The 21,191-nt window shown below is 41.6% G+C and overlaps 2 protein-coding genes across 2 annotated transcripts in view; one reads left to right on the top strand and one right to left on the bottom strand.

The window, feature by feature from the left end:
- The window catches only part of PLCL1 (phospholipase C like 1 (inactive)), a 264,630-nt gene extending 255,792 nt beyond the window's left edge, over positions 1-8,838 (bottom strand). Inside the window, exon 1 of the mRNA XM_080670840.1 lies at positions 8,447-8,838. Coding sequence (XP_080526966.1) covers positions 8,447-8,689 — 243 coding nt within the window. The 5' untranslated portion in view covers positions 8,690-8,838. The remainder of the gene's footprint in view (positions 1-8,446) is intronic.
- A 10,679-nt stretch (positions 8,839-19,517) lies between these two features.
- On the top strand, positions 19,518-19,922 carry LOC308247755 (pre-mRNA-splicing regulator WTAP-like; the record flags this gene model as incomplete). Its single annotated transcript, XM_080667268.1, has 1 exon — positions 19,518-19,922. The coding sequence occupies one exon, from the start codon at positions 19,518-19,520 to the stop codon at positions 19,920-19,922; it is 405 nt and encodes a 134-aa protein (XP_080523394.1).
- Positions 19,923-21,191: the final 1,269 nt, after the last annotated feature.

Below are 21,191 nucleotides of genomic sequence, written 5' to 3'. Positions count from 1 at the left end.
CGGGCTGGATCCAACCCGTTCGGCTGTTCTATCCGGCCCGCGGAGTTGAAAGAGTGGAGGGTTCTCTTGCTCTCCCCTCCGCTCCTTTACTTTGAATTTATATTAGTTCACACAAACACTCCATCCATGCTTTTGTTCCGGCACTCCGGTCCAGTTTAAGAACCCATTGTGGCCCTAGAGTCAAAAAGTTTGCCCACCCCTGCCCTAACCACTCCTCTGCCAGCCTGATTGATGCCTAACTGCTCCCCTGTCAGCCTGATTGCCCCTAACTGCCCTCCCCTGCAGGCCTGGTCACCCCTAACTGCCCTCCCCTGCAAGCCTGGTCGCCCCTAACTGCCCTCCCCTGCAGGACTGGTACCCCCCAACTGCTCTCCCCTGCAGGCCTGGGTCCCCCCCAACTGCCCTCCCCTGCTGGCCATCTTGTGGTGGCCATCTTGTGTGTTGGATGATGGTCAATTTGCATATTACTCTTTTATTAGATAGGATGTTTCTATCTCTCCCTCTCCCTTCCTCTCTGAAATCAATAAAGAAATATATTTTTTTAAAAAAAAAACAGAATGTTGTTGTTACTGAAGTTGAACATTTGGTCCTAATAGCTATTATCCCATTAGAATACTCATTAATTACAATAAATTCTGTCCATTGTATCCTATTATAGGAACTGGGATTCAGAGATGAACTGGGATAGAGATAATTAAGCTAAACAAGAGATAAATAAAAATACAAATCAACTGCTTTACATTATTAAAACACATCAAAACATGAGATTTTGTAAAACTGACAGGTCTTACTATAATAAGGTTTACTGATTTACTACCTTGGATATAGATTGTAGGTCACAATCAAATTATTCTCTCTCTCCACCTAATAGCCTATGAGAAACGCCCAATGGGAAACTCAAAAAAAAACTCTATCCCTGCCACTTACTTCTGTTTAGAGTCACTTTAAGCTGGATATGTGAGGTTTTTTTATAAATCTTTATTGTTCAGATTACTACAATTGTTCCTCTTTTTCCCCCCATAGCTCCCCTCCACCCAGTTCCCACCCCACCCTCTGCCCTTACCCCCCCCCCCGACTGTCCTCATCCATAGGTGTACGATTTTTGTCCAGCCTCTTCCCGCACCCCCATACCCCTTTCCCCCTGAGAATTATCAGTCCACTCCCTCTCTATGCCCCTGATTCTATTATATTCACCAGATTATTCTGTTCATCAGATTTTTTATTCACTTGATTTTTAGATTCACTTGTTGATAGATATGTATTTGTTGTTCATAATTTTTATCTTTACCTTTTTCTTCTTCTTCCTCTTCTTAAAGAATACATTTCAGCATTTCATATAATACTGGTTTGGCGGTGATGAACTCCTTTAGCTTTTTCTTATCTGTGAAGCTCTTTATCTGACCTTCCATTCTGAATGATAATTTTGCTGGGTAGAGTAATCTTGGTTGTAGGTTCTTGCTATTCATCACTTTGAATATTTCTTGCCACTCCCTTCTGGCCTGCATAGTTTCTGTTGAGAAATCAGGTGACAGTCATATGGGTGCTCCCTTGTAGGTAACTAACTGTTTTTCTCTTGCTGCTTTTAATATTCTCTCTTTGTCTTTTCCTCTTGGCATTTTAATTATGATGTGTCTTGGTGTGGTCCTCTTTGGATTCCTTTTGTTTGGGGTTCTGTGGGCTTCCTGGACTTGTAAGTCTATTTCTTTCACCAGGTGGGGGAAGTTTTTGGTCATTATTTCTTCAAATAGGTTTTCAGTATCGTGCTCTCTCTCTCTTCTTCTGACACCTCCATAATTCGGATGTTGGTACGCTTGAAGTTGTCCCAGAGGCTTCTTACACTATCTTCATATTTTTGGATTCTTTTTTCTTTTTGCTTTTCCGGTTGGGTGTTTTTTGCTTCTTTGTATTTCAAATCTTTGACTTGATTCTTGCAATCCTCTAGTCTGCTGTTGGATCTCTTTATATTATTTTTTATTTCAGTCAGTGTATGCTTAATTTCTAGTTGGTCCTTTTTCATGTCCTCGAGGGTCTCGCTAAATTTATCGGCCTTTTCTAGGAAATTCTTGAAAAACCTTATAACCGTGGTTTTGAACTCTATATCCAGTCGTTTGCTTTCCTCCATTTCTTTCTTTGTGACCTGTTTCTTTGTCTCCACATTTTGGCTGCTTCTCTGAGTTGATAGAGTGGCTTTGTGTGCTAGGCGTCCTATAGGGCCCAGTGGCTCAGCCTCCCCAGTTACCTAAGGTGCACACTTTTGGTGCACCCCTTTATGGGCTGTGCACAGTCTTGTTGTGGTTAGCCTTGATTGTTGTTGGTATCACTGGGAGAAATTGACCTCCAGGCCAATTGGCTGTGAGGATCAGCTGTGTCTACACTGGGAGAACTTCTGTGCTGGAGACACCCTTATGAGACAAGACTTGAAAAAGCCTCTGTGCTCAGCTTGGATGGGGCAGAGTCTCAGGGCGCAGCAGACAGCATTGGTTTCCCGTCAGCCCTGTCCTAAGAGGCCCCTGGGTCTCAGTGTCCTGCAGTAATCGCTGCAAGCATCTCTGAGAGAAAGCTGCCCTCGAGTTCTGCCCGCTGCCAGACAGTCCAGTTTCTCCCCGAATAAGTCTGGGTCCCCAGAGTCTCACCCGGAACTGGAGTTCAGAGCAGTCAGGAGCTTTTGTCTCCCTCCCGATTGAGAAAGCCAGCTTTGTAATCAGTTGCCAGCCCTCTCCATGCGCACGCCTCAGGACCTCTGCCTTCCGCAGTTCCTCTGAGTCTCAGTGTGCTTTTCTCTTTCCTGACAGTCCAATTTCTCCCCGTATGAGTCTGGGTCCCCAGAGTCTTGCCCAGAACTGAAGTTCAGAGCAGTCGGGAGCTTTTGTCTCCCTCCCGAATGAGAAAGCCAGCTGCATACTCAGTCCGCGTGCGCACCACTGTACCTCTGCCTTCTGCAGCTCGTCTGAGTCTCAGTATGCTTTTCTCTTTCCTTCTAGTTGTAGAATTTCCACTCAGCCAGCCTTCCTGTGGTTCTGGATGATGTCCATTTTGTCTTTTAGTTGTAGTTTTGAAATTGTTGTGCGAGGCAGCAGTTTAGGTGTTTACCTATGCCGCTATCTTGGTTTCTCCTAAGCTGGATATGTTTTAACTGTTCAATCTTATACATGTCTGTTTGGATATGGCCCCTGAAAATAGAATTATGTTTAATATTCACTGTTATTAATGCTCAGCAGAGGTCACTCCAGAAGCAGGGAAGGCTGCTGCAGTTCTTTCTTCCCGCTACTCCCAACCCTACGCCTGCAGTTGCCCCAGCATTACCTAGAAGCATTACAGGGTTGTTTGTTCAGTAGCACGAAGGAAAAGGTGAAGTCGGCTGTCCCCTGATGTCTTTTCATAACACCCCCCTGTGCCTGAGGTGTTATCCGGCAATATGTGTTCCATTGACATTTTACTGTACAGAATTTCATTACATGTTTTCTCTTCAGCAAAAAGGGAAAGGTTAGGAAAACAACTATTCAGGTGTAATTGCAATGTATGTTTGTTTAACCCCTCAAAGGCTGTGTAATTCACTTATACTTTTTGAACCATAATATATTTTCCAAGGAAAACAAATAGTGTAAATTCTCATTAATAGTAGCAAAAACTAATCAACAGGCACTTCTAAAATCTTTCATCAAAATATGACAAGGCTGTTTGTGTGAATTTCATTCATAATTCTTGTGAGAAGGGCTATGAGAAATGATATCAACAAGGCACCACAGGAAGAAGTGACCATTTCTAAGGTGAAATGTGACCACATGACTATGGCAACTTCAGAGGAGGTCAACACTCTGACTGAAATTACTGGGATTATAAAACAGATCCACCCCAAGAAGTTCAATGCTATTATACAGCTGACTCACACCTCAGAGGAGCACCCTGACTGAAGCCACAGGACATGCTCATGGCACCCCTTAGAACCAAGGCCACCCCGCCCCATTGTACAGTCAGATTGTGTCCCCAAAATTCACCCATAAGTTATTTAGAACTTTTAATACATATTTCTACAAGAAAAGAAAAGCCTATAATGCTGATTCATTCCCAGACCATTCTATAGAAGCCTATGTAACCTATAGGGTGTCTAAAATGTTTACGTCAATTTTCATTCTTACTTAACTTCGCTTCATAAATGTCTCTTATTAAAAAATGCTTTCAGAGCTCCAATTTAAGAGTCCCTACTTCATCACTCCATAGAGTAATACATGTTCTACACCCGGTATTTGTTCCCCTGTATATCAGCCTTAAAAATAATGCATCCCTACCCAACTTCAACTGTCTGCAGGAGCACGGGAGAATGGGCCTGATGTAAAACAACAGGCGTGTACTCCATATGTTGGTAATAAGTAGAACGCCTGCCAAGGGGCTCTGCTTTTAAAATACAGTGCAGGCCTAACAAAATGACCAAAGACTGGAAAATCTGCAATCCCTTTCTGGTGTCATCCATCTCCGTGGGTTCTGATTTGGGGAGGGGGATGGGCAGAGAAGAAGAACTTACCCAACAAGATTTGGGACCCAGATTCAGACACCTCTGCCACTCTCTTATATGGTCATATTGTTTCTAACCTAGCAAGTAGTCACAGATTGTAGAGAATCAGCATAAGAGCTCAAGTTCTCCAGTTAAGCAGAATGAATCTGCATCGTATCAGTAGCTCTCTGCGCCTCCCTTCTCTGAGTTAGAGATTCACTGTGAGCATAAAGTGATCTAATGTATGAAAGCTCCTAGTTTAAGACTCATGGTAGGCAGCACTTAATAAGAATTACTAAAATTCCCCTTGCCCCTTGGAGGAGAGCCATAATTTTGCTATGGGTCAACAGGTAACCAAGGCACATCGCAGCTCAGAAACCCACCACACCAGCCCCACAATGAACATGACAAAATGAGTCTGGCCATGATATGAAACAATGAGACATGAACTACATTGGAGCCATTACTTTAGCTGCTTCAGCGCAGGTCTGAGCACCTCATTCCCAGCTCCAGAATCTTCATCCCACACACCTATGTCCATGAGATACAAGTGATCAGAGCATCGGCAAGGGGCTTAGATTCGATTCCTGGTCAAGGGCATGTATTTCGGTTGCAGTCTCCATCCTGGCCTGGGTCTCTCCCTCTCCCCCGCTCCCTCCTGTTCACATTCTCTAAAAATCAATGGAAAAATATTCTCAGGTGAGGATTTTTTTTTTAAAATAACACAGGGAAAATGGACAATTTAAAGAGAACCTTGTTTAATTCTGTTAAAATTTTTTTAATTTAGGACTAGGCATATAAGTGAAGGAACACAATTATAGTAAAAAGAATATGTATAAAGATAAATGATGTTTTGTTTCATCAGCTATAAAGGAAATTGTTTTCTCAATTAAACACATGTTTTCAGAAATTAGAGAGGGCAAATTGGCTAAAAACATTCCTCTTATTAATATACAAGACATTGTTTTCTAGTATGATAGAGAAATGCACTATTCTGATTCATCTAATATTCAAGTCACTAGAGAATTTGCATTCAATCAATTAGAATAGAAACAATGCCTTATTTGAGCTGAAAAGAATTTAATATTCGACGATTCACAATCTTTCAGTGGCTCAAGGATTATCATAAATACTAATCATTACTGCACTAAGGCTATTTGGAACAATATCTAATAGAATGATTAATATAAAATGAACAAAATTCTTTCTCTTTGTGAATGTTTCAATGCCAAATAAAAAGCACTCTTGGCAATACTATGAAGAGTGCATTTGCTGTCTACACAGAACATGTGCTCTATATTTCTTATGTGATCTAGACCTTTTTAAGAAACTTCCATTTTTACTACTTTAAGTAAACAAACCAGGGGCAGCAGATTCATGTCAACAGAATGGTCTCTGATATCAGTGAGGGAGGGAAACAGAGCTCTCTCCCCACTGGATGGGAATGAAGGCCTCTGGGAACAGACCTCCGGTACCACCACCTATGACCTACCAGGTTATACTTGACAATTAACTGACCAATCTCAATTACCTTAGACAACCTTCCAGGCATCAAAAATGTTTAGAGCAAATCTGAAGATATAAGGTCTGTAAAACTCTAACCAATTGTTATTATATAAAAGGGAAGCTTCAATGGTTCACCACAGATATGTACAGATACATGTGCTTACACATGCATGGAATATTTCTGGAAGAATACAGAAGAAAGTGTTAACAGCCTTGGGGGTGGACTATGTAAGTGAGAGTGTGGCATGGTTAAGAATTTTTCCTTCATACTTTTTTGCAACATTTCATTTTCTTCATCATATGTATATATCACTTTTTCAATAAAACCTAATTTTAAATAATAGTAATTTACTTCATTTTCTAGCATCTTTATTCTTAAAGGTCATTTATTAGATGTTTGTTTTACTATTAAATAGAGAAAAGATCAAGTTGCCTCCCTCTTTTCTTGTCTGCAAAAGAAACTTCAAAACCCAAAAGGCACCATTACCAGCACATGGTACAATTTAGAAAATGCAATTTAAGTACAAGGATTTGTATATTTCCTATACTCCGTTCCTTTTATTTTTTTTACAACACGATAGAGCCCAGTGCTTTTTATGATGGTATATTTTAAACTATCTTGTGGTGCTTGTTTTTATACACAGAACCACATTTAGTATTAATATCTTAAAACCCAAACTGTGTTTCCTCAAATACTATATGATCTCACTTTTATGTGAAATCTAAAAAGAAAAGAAAAAAGATACAGAGAACAGACTGGTAGGGTGGAGAGGTGGGCATCATGGATGAAGGAAGTCAAAAGGTACAAACTCCCAATTATAAAATAAATAAACAATGGGAATTAATGTACAACATGGTGACTATAGTTAATAATATTATATTGCATATTTGAAAACTGCTAAGTCTTAAAAGTTCTCACCACAAAAAAGAAAATTTTGTAGCTATGTATGGTGATGAATGTTAACTAGTCTTGTGGTGATCATTTTGTATACAAATATCAAGTCACACTGTACACCTGAAACTAATATAATGTGTGTCAATTACACCTCAACGAAAAAATATTTTTAAAAAACAAGGGAAAATGTATGTTTCCTAATTGTTATGTGTTTTAAACTTCAAAACGATATGCTTTCTGATCTGTGGATTAAAAGGGGGAAAAGTAATCATATCCTTTCAATCCAAATTCACACCCAGAAAAGAAGACTGTTTTCGCAAGCCAGAAGTCACAAAATAAGAGAAAACTACTACAAGTTATTTGCAACTACCACCCGCTCTTCTTTCATTATAGAAATCTCCCTGTTGGTTTTAAACGTCCATGTGTCAGTGTTGGGGGGAAGCCTAGACCATACTTGGAGCTGGGTGCATGTACCGTGGGCGCAGTCTGCCCACACTGGTGCTGCTGGGAGCTCCAATTCAGAGCTTTAGAAAGAGACGCGCATCATGTGGTAGTTTCACAGCTCAAACCTAAACAAGGCTTGTAAGTGTATCATCACACCGTGTACCTTGAAGAGTAAGTGCCAAGTCTGTCTTACACTGTCTTCCTTGGCATGCATATATATATATATATATATATATATATATATATATATATATATGCCAAACTATATAGTTTCATACTGACTGACGTACCAAAATCGGCTTCATTCTCACATGCACATGTCTGCTCCCATGCATTTATGCCAAGAGGCCCTCTCCCAGAGCCTGTGGGAGAAGTTCTGACTTCTAGGAGACCTTACCCAGATGTCCTGCATCCAAAAGATGAAATCTCAAACAGGAAACAAGCCCCAGGTGGAGGGAAGACAGAGAAAGGGAGGGACGAGGCTTACAAAAATCTTGCCAGATGGATGAAGAGAAGCATTTTCCCTGGATGTGGTGGCGACCACGGCCCGGGATGGTGCTGGGACAGTGGCTGCTCTCCGCTCGCGCTCTCCCAGCGCAGAAACTCGGGGCCCCGCCATCGCTCTGTGCTTTGCCGAAAGGTCCACTGAAAACTCTGCCTGCCACCAGGAAAATTCCCGCTTCTTGAGATTTGGGTACCGTTTGAATCTAGAGGGTTTTTCTTTTCACTGGAGGGTAAACTGCCTTCCTTTCATGTGTGTGTGGGGGGGGAGGGTAAACTTTCGCTGGAGAGCAGCGCGCAACCCCCGCGGGTCTGCATTTCTATTGAATCCTCCCCTTCGCCTTCCATCAACGGTTCAGTGACGCTTTCGGAGAAAATGAGGAAAAGATCCATCGAAACGCAAAGACGCAGAGGGGAACTTTTCCTCCACTGTCGGGGGAAAAAGTCACTCCTGCTTCTCACGGCCAAGAGCTGAGTCTGGGGACCTCCGGGCGGGGCAGGAAGGTTTGCAAATGAAGCGGGTGGGAGAAAACAATGCCCAGCATCCTGCCGACCACGCACCTCCACACACATCCCCCTCCCGCCCCGGCGGCAGGACCCGTCTCGCTTACCTTGATGATGCTGCTGCGCCGGGGGGTCGCCCGCGCCGCCTCCAGGAGGCCAGCCTCGCTGTCCGCCGGGGTGCCGGCGGCGCCCGGCAGCACCACCCCGCTGCGCCGGTCCCTCCACCGGCCCGCAGGCGCCGCCGCCCCGCCGTCCCCGGGGACGCCTTCCGGGCCCGCCCGGGGGTCGTCTTCGCCGCCGGCCGCGTCGGGCGGCGCGGGACCCTCCCAGTCAGCCGCGCCCTCGGCCATGTCGGGGCGCTTCAGGTTCCGCGGGGAGACGGCTCGCCCGGCAGCAAGTCCGGCCGCTGGGCACGCTGCGCTCCTGCACCGGGAGGCGGCCCCGCCAGACTTTGTCTCACCGCCCGGCGGCCGCGGCTGCAACTTTCTGGAGCGGAGGCATCGCCGGGTAGAGACGTCCGCGGCTTCAGTCCTGGAGGCCGGCGGTCCGCTGAGACGGCGGGTGGGAAGCGGGGTGAACGGAGGGAGGAGGAGAGGCGAAAGGAGAGGGAGGTGTCCGGAATGCGATGCGAACGCCCGCTCCGCGCCAGACAAAAGGCACCGGCGTCCGGCTGGGCGGCCCCCGAGGCCGGGACGCGCGCGGTCGGAGAGGAGCCGGAGCCGGGAGACCGCGGCCCCGCGCACCCGTCACCTGCCAGCGGCCAGCGGCGCGGCTACCTCGGGACCTGCGGTGGCGGCGGCCTCAGCTCCGCTCCGCTCTGTTGTGACAGGGAGGGAAGCCTTGTTTTGACAGCCGTGGGATTGGCAGGCTTCTGAGCCTCTCAGGAGCCGCGCCTGGGCGAGCGGGTCGGGCTGACCAATCCCCGCAGCGGAGGGGCGTGCCCGGGCGCTAAGAATGGAATGCGCTCCGAGACTAGCCGCCTGGGGGGCGCGTGTGCCCCAGCAAGGATGCGAGCGTGTGTGCGCACCCGCCGGCGCGCCGTGTAGATTTCAGGGAAGTTTGGATATTCGAAATAAGCCCGAAAATCCAACCGAACTGAGGGATAGAAAAGGGAGGGGGTCAGAGGAGGAAACCTCTCTGCAAAGCAAAGCAATTTGGAGGGAGGGGAGCGGTGCGTATTAATGTCAAAACGTTTGGAGTAATGGAGTGTAGCTTCCACCTACAGCGGTTCATTGGCTCTCAGTCACCCCTTAGAAGTCAAGTCCATGCAGAGATAAACTACGGTTTACTGGGGCCCTAGAGTTGAAGAATTTGCTTAAGATTTTATAAAGAGATTTTCAGTTCACTCTGCAATGCGAATAAATATGACAAGGGAAGCGCATCAGATAAAAGAGGTGAGGGTAATAGGAAACTGAACTAATTAAATCCCTGTGGAGAGTGACCTTTAACAAAGCACAGTTATGATGAATGTTGGCTAACTACAAGGTGAGGTGAGGGACTTAGTCTCTTATCATGAAACATCCCTCTTTGATAATGGTTCAACCTCCTTTCTCTAGATCATCCTGTGTAAACATATTTTGCTCATTTCCAGCAAGCTAGCAACCAAGAGGAGAGATGTCTTTGGATGATGCATTAAGTCACTGAAATTAACCACAACATGCTCACATGGATGCAAAGGATGGCTCTGAGATTTCCCTGGTAGAACAGAAGATTTGACCTTTTGATTTAAAGGCCGTTTAATATTGGAATCTATATTAAATTTCTTATAACACTAAATTATATTTTAATTATTAATAATTTAATACTGTGAGAAGTTACTTGTTCCTTTGGGCACGAACATGAGAGATTCTTCAGCCTTTTAGACCCAGAATTTAAAATCTCAGAATTTTATAAATACAAGGAGATTTAAGGACCATATCGGGCAGCCCTTTTCTTTTGCAGATGAGATGAAGGCCTAAGGAGGCTTAGTTTCTTGTCTACTAGTTAGTGCAGGACCTGAAATTGGAATCTGCCACTCAGCTCCTCCAGGGATCTCTTCACTGCTTTATCTGGCTCCTCTGCGCTGCGACCAGCCAGACCTGGATGAGGCCCTTGGTAGTTGTTATTTACCAACTTTTAGGTGAGACTGAGAAAGCTTGAGTTTACCTTTTCATTGTCTATACAAATGCAGCCCAGTAATGTTCTGTAGATTAGCAACTATGGTTTTAAAACCAACACTGCCCTCTAGTGAGATTCTGAGAACTGCATCCATAATGGCAAATGCTTTTTTCTTTCTTTATGATAAAAGATTGGGGGAAACTCAATTAAAGTTTCTTTTCTGCTATCTGCCTTTAAAATCCTTGGTAGAGGAAGGAAGTGAAAGGCCATGCAAACTTCAAATAACCATACATGCCCTTCATCTCCATCAGTTCAAGGAATTCTCATCTATCTTGTATAGGAAGTACTTTCACTTACTATCCTCGACAAATATAACATTTCAGATTATCATTTTTCTTTGATATTCAACTAGCACTGTGGTTTATTTCTGGCTTCTACAGCACTCACCATTTATTGAAGAGGCTTTGTTTTCTCCGTTGTATATTTTTGGCTCCTCTGCCAAAAATTATTTGCCCATATACATGTGGTTTCATTTCTGGGCTCTCAATTTTGTTCCAACTAGAACAACTAGAAGATATCCATTTGGACTCCTCTCTTATCTCTCCCCACCCTTAGCAGCCTTCTCTCTCACCCTCATGGGATAGTAAACATGCACACACACACACACACACACACACACACACACACAGCCCACTCTGAGTGTCTATTCATAAAGGCCGTTGTCTAATTCAGCCGTCGCCAACCTTTCGGACCTCACCGACCACCAGTGGTCCGCGGACCACCCGTTGGCGACCGCTAGTCTAATTCATTCTGTTTTTTCTCAGACAGTTGGACCCTGATCTAGCATAAGCTCAGAAAACTTCCCCTGGTATTCATGTTTACAGTTTTTTGAAAAACCTCCATTGAAACTGCTCCTACTCAGGAACAGATTCTACTCTATGGCCACACTCCCCAGATGGAGAGAAAGGGTTACGAGATTTGGTTAAGTCAGCAGCCATGGGCACATTCCTATGCCTCCATTAACAAGCCCTCTTTCCAAATTACTATCATCCACGATGCCTCCTCCCGACCTTTCACCAAGTAACATGCTGCAATCTCTTGGTTGACAAATTGGAAGTTGGGGGCGGAGAAAGGAGGTGAATAAGAGTAATGACTTAGCAATTCAAATGTCACCACCAGAGAGGGGTCTTCTCTGACCACAAATCTCAACTTGCCCTTTCAACCCCACACTTATACCATGTTACTCATTTTGTTGTTTTACTTTCTCATAGGATTTTATCACTTGAATAAACTGTCCTGTCTGTGGCATTGTTTATACTTTTGTATTGTCATGCTGACCTCCTCTCTTTGCCCCATTGAAATGGAGAATGTAATCTCCATGTGCATAAAGACTCTATTTTGTTGCTATATCTGCAGCTCCAGGAACCATGCTTGGCACAGAATAGATGCTTAATAAATATTTGCATACCGATACAGCTCCTAAGGCAATGGAAACTAAGGAAAACATAAACAAATGGGACTACATCAAAATAAAAAGCTTCTGCACAGCAAAAGAAACCATCAACAAAACAACAAGAAAGCCCATGGCATGGGAGAACATCTTTGCTAATGTTATCTCTGATAAGGGTTTAATCTCCAACATTTACAGGGAACTCATACAACTTAACAAAAGGAAGATAAACAATCCAATCAAAAAATGGGCAAAGGACCTAGACACTTTTCGAAAGAGGACATACAGAAGGCCAAGAGACATATGAAAACACTAGAGGCCTGATGCACAAAATTCGTGCAAGAGTAGGCCTTCCCTCGACTGCCGGCACCAGCTCCCCTCTGGCACCTGGGTCCTGGGCTTCCCTCACAGCCCCTGCATCGTCTGGAAGGTCGTCTGGAAGGACATCCAGTCTAATTAGCCTATTAAGCTTTTATTATTATAGGTGCTCAAAGTCATTAAGCATCCGAGAGATGCAAATCAAAACGGCAATGCAGTACCATCCCACACCTGCCAGAATGGCTATCATCAACAAATGACAAGTGCTGGCAAGGATGCGGAGAAAAAGGAACCCTCGTGCACTGCTGGTGGGAATGCAGACTGGTGCAACCACTGTGGAGAACAGTATGGAGTTTCCTCAAAAAACTAAAAATGGAACTCCCATTTGACCCAAGAATCCCACTTCTAGGAATATATCCCAAGAAGCTAGAAACACCAATCAGAAAGGATGTATGCACCCCTATGTTCATAGCAGCACAATTCACCATAGCTAAGATTTGGAAACAGCCTAAGTGCCCACCAGCAGATGAATGGATTAGAAAACTGTGGTACATCTACACAATGGAATACTTGGCTGCTATAAAAAAAGAAGGAATTCTTACCATTTGCAACAGCATGGATGGAACTGGAGAGCATTATGCTAAGTGAAATAAACCAGTCAGTGAAAGATAAATACCACATGATCTCACTCATTTGTGGAATATAAAGAACATTATAAACTGAAGAACAAAAATAGATACAGAGACACAGAAGCATCAAACAGACTGTCAAACTACAGCGGGAAGGCAGGGGAAGGTTGGGAGGAGGGAGGGTAAGAGATCAACCGAAGGACTTGTATGCATGCATATAAGCACAACCAATGAATGCAAGACACTGGGGGGTGGGGGCGAGGGCAGGGGAGGGCATGTGCTGGAAGGTAGGGGAAGCCAAGGGGAGGTCAATGAGGAAAAAAATGAGACATATGTACTACTATCTGTAATACTTGAAACAATAAAATAAAATATAAAAATAAATAAATACTTGCAGATAGAATCTTCATGTCTGCAGTCCTCTGACTGAGTAAAACGACCACTTCTAATGAAGAAACATGGCTCTGGCCCTGGCCAGTGTGGCTCAGTCAGTTGAGCGTCACCCCATGCACTGAAAGGCCACGGGTGAGATTCCTATTCAGGGCACATGCCCAGGTTGCAGGTTCAGTCCCCGGTTGGGGTGCAGGTGGGAAGCAGCTACTCAATGTTTCTCTCTCATGTCACTGTTTCTCTCCCTCTCCCTCTCCCATCCTCTCTCTCTAAAACATATTTAGAAAAGAAAAATGGCTCTGTTACTCCCACACAATAGAGGATTTCTCATCTTCAAAGATCCTAGAATTCTACCTTCGGACAGAAATCAGAACAGACCCAAAGCAATCTGTTGCAAAATTAGGACAATTATATATTAGGGTAATTTGAAATCTAGAACTAAACTAAAAGACAACTGACAGGAACCTGGCTGGGTCTAGAAAACACCTAGCCCAGAAACAAAGTCCAGCTATGTCCATGTCGTCCTTCTAGCCCCGGGACGTCATTCCAGGACCCTGGGCCTAAGACAACTGCAGTGAGAACATTAAGACTTTGCATACATGACCAAGAAATCACAGTTGGGGAAGAGAACTGTCCTTCTGCTAACTACTTTCTATGTACCCGTTATCCTCTGTGCAGTATTCTGAGCTCCTCTTTACAGATAAGGAAACTAAAGGTCAAATTAGCTTGCTCAAAGTGCACTGAAAGGTTACTGGCTCGATTCCTGGTCAGAGAACATACCTGGGTTGTGGTTTTGATCTCCAGTGGGGGAGCGGTCAATGTTTCTCTCCCTTTTTCTCTCTAAGCATGTCCTCTGGTGACTCCGTGTTGGTTTATTATCTGTGTATTAACTGACTTCGACATGGATCCTGGAGTGGAACTCATGTCAAGGTCATGCTCCCCACCAATGCATAAGCCACAGAGGCATTTAAAGATACTACTGGAATGGCATAATGAGACCCCCAAGAAAACTTGCTTCTCTTCTTTCTCTATTTTGACAACTTGAATCCCTGCCAGGTATGAAGTTATAAAAAAACACCTCTTCATGCCCTGACCGGTTTGGCTCAGTGGATAGAGCGTCAGCCTGTGGACTGAAGGGTCCCAGGTTCGATTCCAGTCAAGGGCATGTACCTTGGTTGCGGGCACATCCCCAGTAGGGGGTGTGCAGGAAGCAGCTGACAGATGTTTCTCTCTCATCCATGTTTCTAACTCTCTATCCCTCTCCCTTCCTCTCTGTAAAAAATCAATAAAATACGTTTTTTAAAAAAAAACAAAACTCTTCAAGTCAATTCCCTGTTACACTTGCAATGCAGGATTTAATATGATGTAGGTTTCTTCTCCTCTTAACCATCCCAAGTTCATACCCCAAATCTAATTCATCTGCATGTATGGGAGTTTTTCCTCCAATTTTTGCCAAAACATTAAGTTTATTAATGCTTTTTAGCTTCTTAGGACCCACTGGAAGAAAATATAGTCATATTTCTTCCTCTAATACACTCCTTTCCTTCGTAATGTATGACTCATCGCTATCTTGTTAACCTTATTAATATGGCTTTGTTGCATTCTACCGCAAATATTTTGAGAGGAAGAAGCAGAGTGCACTAGTACTTCAAATAAACAGGAAGTTGTAATGCATTTTCTAAATTAAAATATAAGACAAGGGTAAAGTATGGTCTCTTTTGTAATCCCTTTTTAGTTGCCAGTAAGTTTTCAGATGTACAGCTCTTTTGTTAAGCACAATATAAGTTTATCTGCTTTACAAAAAGAGGAACTATTAAAAACAAAGTCAGTCCTTCCTTTTAAAAAAAAATTCATCTGATACCAAGGGTCTGGTGAAAGCTAGATTGCTAGCATTATCCTATATAATAAAAGGGTAGTATGCAAATTGTCCCCTTGACCAGGAGTTCGACCAGGGGGTGGGGCCAGCCAGGGGAAGGGAGGGAGGACCCAGCTGGCAGCTGGAAGCCGCTAAGGACCCTACCAGTGCGTGAATTTTGTGCACTGGGCCTCTAGTCTGTTCTATATAAAATGTACTGGTAAAGCTTTTCAGATAATGTCACAATTATTTTTAAAAGATTTGGAAAATAAAGCATATTGCAGGAATCATCTGTATTATTACACAGCAGCAAACTTAATTTAAACTGTGAAGTGGGATAAAAAAAAACATGGTAGAATACTACATAAAAATAATTTTTAAAACATGGTAGAATACTACATATAGTATAAATGAGACGTTAGAGAGCCTTCTTTAAATTTTCTTCTAGCCAAAATGGGATTTTAATAACTAAACTAATAGCTGCATATATAATTGATTTGGAAGATTCTTTATGAGCAAATACTTAAAACTCTAGGGGGGGAAAGTACCAAATACTATAATTTTTATACTGTCATTTCTAAAGGAAGGAATATTTTTCTGATTTTTGATAAATGATATACTTCTCATCAACATAAATTCTGGTGTAAATTCTAACTTCAGAAAAATAAAATATGTGGGTAAAATCAAATCCTACCCCCTTTATCTACCTTAACTTTTCCTAGCTTCAGAATATGGATTAAAGGGTTTTCATTTGTTTCTTTTCTGAATATGTAAAGGATAGTTTGTGATCTGTGATTGAAACTAAGTTAAAGTCAAAGAAGTATCTCTTACTTGTACACCCAATAGATGAGAAAATAGCTTTTATTTAATTATAAAAATATATTTTTTCTCTTATTTCTCATCTAATTCTCCTCACTCACCAAGCTTTAATAACATTCACTAATATGATTACATGGAAATACTTCATTAACACTCTGTCCTGACGCAGATCTTCATACTCAGGGGAGATGTTTACTGACCTCCCAGTGGGAAGGTTATACATCCTTATCCATTGACAGCAGGCTCAGCCACGTGACTTGCTTGGCCAGTGAAAGATGAGTGGAAGAGCCCCTTCTAAACAGAAGCTTTAAGAGCCAGTATATGCTTAACCATGACATCATCTTTCTCTGCCACAAGATTAAGGGGTACCAGATAGAAGCTGGATCCTGAGTGAAAACAGCATGGAGTAGAGCTCAAACCAATCTATAGTGGATGTGTAACATGAGCAATGAAGCAGCCTTTCTGGTAAGCCCCTCAGATTTGGGGGTCATTTGTTACTGTAGTATAAGCTAGCTTCTCCTGATAGGTACATACACTTACTGAAAGTCCTATGGTGTTTTTTTAAATATATTTTTTATTGATTTCAGATGGGGAGGGAGAGAGAGATAGAAACATCAATGATGAGAGAGAAGCACTGATCGACTGCCTCCTACATGCCCCACACTTGAGATTGAGCCCATAATTGGGCATGTGCCCTTGATCAGAATCAAACCTGGGACCCTTTAGTCCACAAGCCAACGCTCTATCCACTGAGCCAAACCAGCTAGGGCTAAGCCCTATGCTTTTCACAACCATACAATTGGTTCAAATAGTTAAATACTGTTTGATTTATATAACAAATAAACATTTACTAAACAAATAAAAACTAAAAAATTTTGTATACCCAGTAAAATTATGTATAGTTATTTCCATTTCTTGACATATTTTTGTCATTTTTCTTTCCTGCAAACTGTGTTAGCCCCTGATTCTGCCTTTCTTATTAGGTTTAGAAATGATAGCATAAATATAATTATATGCATACTTTCTTTAAAAATTTTTCTTTTTCAGAGAGGAAGGGAGAAGGAGAGAGAGATAGAAACATCAATGATGAGAGGGAATCATTGATTGGCTGCCTCCTACATGCCCCACACTGGGGATTGAGCCAGCAACCCCAGCATGTGCCCTGACCGGGAATCAAACCTTGACCTTGGTACACCTTTTTCTTAACTTCTTTTACATATCTTGAACATTTCTCTCCTTCTCCACCCACATCAACCTTCCCACTCCTTGCAAAGTAACTCAAGTTAACAGCCTAGCATGCACCTTTTCAGCTTTGGCCTACATTCATATATATGTATATAACATACGAAATGTGTGTTTGTTATTGATTTATTTTTAAAAAGTGGGAGGAGTGGAAATATTTTTATACAACCTTCCTTTTCTCATTCAATAATACTTTATAAGAATCCCACCATCTCATCTATAATATCAACTAATTCATTCTCTTAAATAAATGCATAATATTCCATGGTATGGATAGAACATAATTTATTGGGGCATTGCTCTATTTAGGGAATTCAATTTCTTTCTGTAGTTTTCCACCACTACATTGTTGTAGTAATCATTTTTGTACACATGTATTTATGAACCAGTTGTTTAATTTCCACCAGATAGACTTCCAGGAGTAGAATTTTGGGGTCTAAAGGTATATGTATTTTTTATTTTAATAGATAAATGTTATTTAGATTTCCCAAATAACCACACCACTTCACATTCTACTTTAATGGGTACTGTAGTCATTTCTGCTTATCTTATAGCTATAAAACTACTGGTATTTTAATTTTCACTTTCCAGATTACTAAGCATTCTTTCAAGTGTTTCTTAGCTATTTAGACTTAGTCTTCAGTAAATTGTCTATACATGTGTTTTGCCTAAGTTTCCACTATATTGAATGCCTTTCGCTTCTCAATTTGTAAGAGTTCTGTGGTAAACCCGAAGATGCCACACTTAGGTCCTGCTTCAGTATGCCTCCAGCTGTGAGGCAGATGTTTGGTTCACTGGCAGCCTTCAACTATTTGATTGCTCAGGGTCTACCTCAATTTTTGAACCAAGTTCCTGTTCTTTAAAAAAATGGGCAAAGTTTCATTTCCTTCTTAAGTTTAGATAAATGTAAGTCCTAATATAAGGAGAAATTCCTCAAACACATTGAGGATGAAAGGAATTTGTTCACGATGAATTAAGCTATGAGGAAAGGAAGTAATTATTATTTATCTTTAGTAATTCTTCTTTCTCCCTAGATTGAAAACACCTCAAAGGGGCAGTCACTGGGAAGGATCTTCCCTAAGTAGGGAAGAAAAAGCTGGAGGAGGGAAAGGTTGGGGGAGAGAAGGAGGCGGGGAAATAAAAAGGAGCGAAAGGAACAAAAAAAAACAAAAAAGAAAACACCTCAAAGACAGAGTATGATCTTATTTATCCCCTTATCTCCCATAGCATACAGCATTATGTACTACACATAATATGAACCCTATACTTGTCTACTAAGTTGAATTGGATAGACTTACATAATTTATTTAAGCTTTAAAATAAAAAAAAAAAACTATTTTTGGTGTAAGAATTAAAAGAGTTAGAAGCAGAGCAGAATATTAGCATATCTTATGTACAGCATATCTTCCTAGCACCAACATAGGCATTTAAATAAAGTCAGTGTTTCCTAAATTTTGTTGATTAATTTGTGATGAGTTAATGAATGAATACAGTCTTCAAAAGTAAGTATTTTTAGTAAAAAAAAGAAAAGAGGATAGTAATATCTATCAAACCCATCATTACTACTAGGACAATACTCAAAAATTAACTATATTAAACAGCAAAATTATTCTGTTCTAGAATATATATTAATTTGAATTGGTTTGTATTTTTTATTTCCACAAACACTTTTAAAACTTAAAAAAATTAGCTTATATTGCAAGCAGACTTTTAGGATGCTTTAGCTGAACTGTATTCAATTAACAAAAGTTGTTTCCCATTTTATTTTTGGTAAATAATATTGAGATAATTAATAAACAGATTAATTAATCTGTCTCATTCAGATTAATAAACAGATTAATATTTTAAACAGATTAAAATATAGTAATGCTGTTTACTTTTTAACCCTTTATCTTGAAAGTAAAATAACCCAAAGCCAAACTTTTACAATAGAGAACAGAAGTTACTCCTTTTAACAATTATTGCTGCTAATTCTTTAAAAATATATTAAAATTACAATTAAAATGTCAAAGGTTAAAGACAGAGAATTTTAAAATCGGCAAAAGAAAACCAGTTAGTTACCTACAAGGGAGCGCTGCTTTCTCAACAGAAACTTTGCAGGCCAGAAGGGGGTGGCAAGAAATATTCGAAGTGATGAAAAGCAAGGACCTACAACCAAGATTACTCTACCCAGCAAAGCTATCATTCAGAATGGAAGGTCAGATAAGGAGAAGCTAAAGGAGTTCATCACCACCAAACTATTACCACATGAAATGTTTACGGGTCTTCTTTAAGAAAAAGAAATAAAAATATGCACATTGGAGCCCGGGGGTTGGCAGGGGGCAGGGAGGGGGACGTTGGGCAGCACTGGCACAGCCTCCGGCTGGAGAGGATTCAGGATGACCAAGGAGGAACCTCTTCCCAAAAAGGTTCAACTGAGTGAGACAGACTTCAAAGTTATGGCACGGGATGGGTTAATTTTAAGATGGAAACAGTATGAAGCATATGTGCAAGCTTTGGAGGGCAAGTACAGAGATCTGTACTCTAATGATGTAAGTGGCTTAAGGGAATGGGAAGAAAAACTAAAGCAACAGCAGCACGAGTCTGCAAGAACGGAAAACATCCTTGTAATGCGACTAGCAACCAAGGAGCAGGAGATGCAAGAGCGTACTGCTCAAATCCAGTACCTCAAGCAAGTCCAGCAGCCCAGTGTCAGCCAACTGAGATCAACAATGGCGGACCCTGCCATCAACTTGTTCTTCCTAAAAATGAAAGGTGAATGGAACAGACTAAAGACAAACTGAACAAGCCCAAAATGAACTGGGTGCCTGGAAGTTGACGCCTGATAGGTAAGCAAATCATACTCCTCAGTGCAGGCTTCCCTGACAGTCCCACTGGAGAAAGCTGTGGTGGGACAGCCCAGTCCTCGTTTCCACACCGAGACTCAGACTTTCTGATCCACTAAAGCCACATTCTTACACTATCCAGCTTGTAATGGTTAATGTAAAACTTACCAGATGGACCTTGTGTTTCGGCTTTTTTCTCTTCCCCCTCCCCTCGTTCAGAGGCCTGATGGCGTCGGACTATTCCGAAGAAGTGGCCACCTCCGAAAAATTCCCCTTCGAGGACATGTAGACACTTGAGAAATGTTTCTGTTTGAAGAAAATAGAGGGAGAAACAGAAGTCTTAAGTCTGTGGCACACTGTGTCTTCAGACAGTTTGGAGGAATGAAAACCTACAGATTTAAAATCATAAACTGAACGTGTAAAATTCCAGTAAAATGTAAAAATGGAATACGCATCGCTCTTAACCTTGAGCATAGTGACTTAGAGACACTGTATGTCAGTTTTGCCAATAAGACTGTGCGCTTCATGATCATTGCTGAACTTCTTGGTCAAAACTCAAATGAGGTGAGCTTTGCATTTTAAGGTTTTATTTGCTAGGAAACTACTTAATAGATATCAGTACAAGTAGTTCATATATTTAACCATTTCATTTTGGGGTCTCTATTACTTGATTGAGCCTTAAATCAATGTGGTTTGAATCAATGGTCTGTTCTTTGAATGGCTGCTAATAACTGTAGATAATCTTACTGAGGACTGTAAGGTGTGGTATCAAACTTCAGGTTTAAACTGTTTGAAGCAATATAAACATTCATTTCACGACTAGATTGTATAAGGATATTGGCTGTGATGAGACTTACTGTGTTATTTTTTAATAGTGAAATTTATTAAACCCCCATTTCATTCAACAGGCACATGTTGAAAGAGCATTGTCATTGGTGTTAATGGGGGAATGTATTCCTTCATTGTATTTTGGGCTCTTGGTATCGCATTGTTGATATTAAATTAAATATGCCTTTTAAAAAATGAACTAAATGGCAATAAATGCATGTCTATCAACAACTGAATCTAAAAATCAAAATAAATGAATAAGGAATTTAATGAACAAAATAAACTGATGAATAAAATAGAACCAAAGGCATGGAAACATAGAACAGACTGATGAAGTGGGGAAAGGGCCTGGGAAGAGATTAACCAAAGAATTAAACGCATATATGCATTACCTATGGA

The sequence above is a fragment of the Plecotus auritus genome, assembly GCF_963455305.1.
Source record: "Plecotus auritus genome assembly, chromosome: 5".
Lineage (NCBI taxonomy): Eukaryota > Metazoa > Chordata > Mammalia > Chiroptera > Vespertilionidae > Plecotus > Plecotus auritus.
Note: the sequence above shows the minus strand (reverse complement) of the source record. Positions and strands in the feature narration are given on the sequence as shown.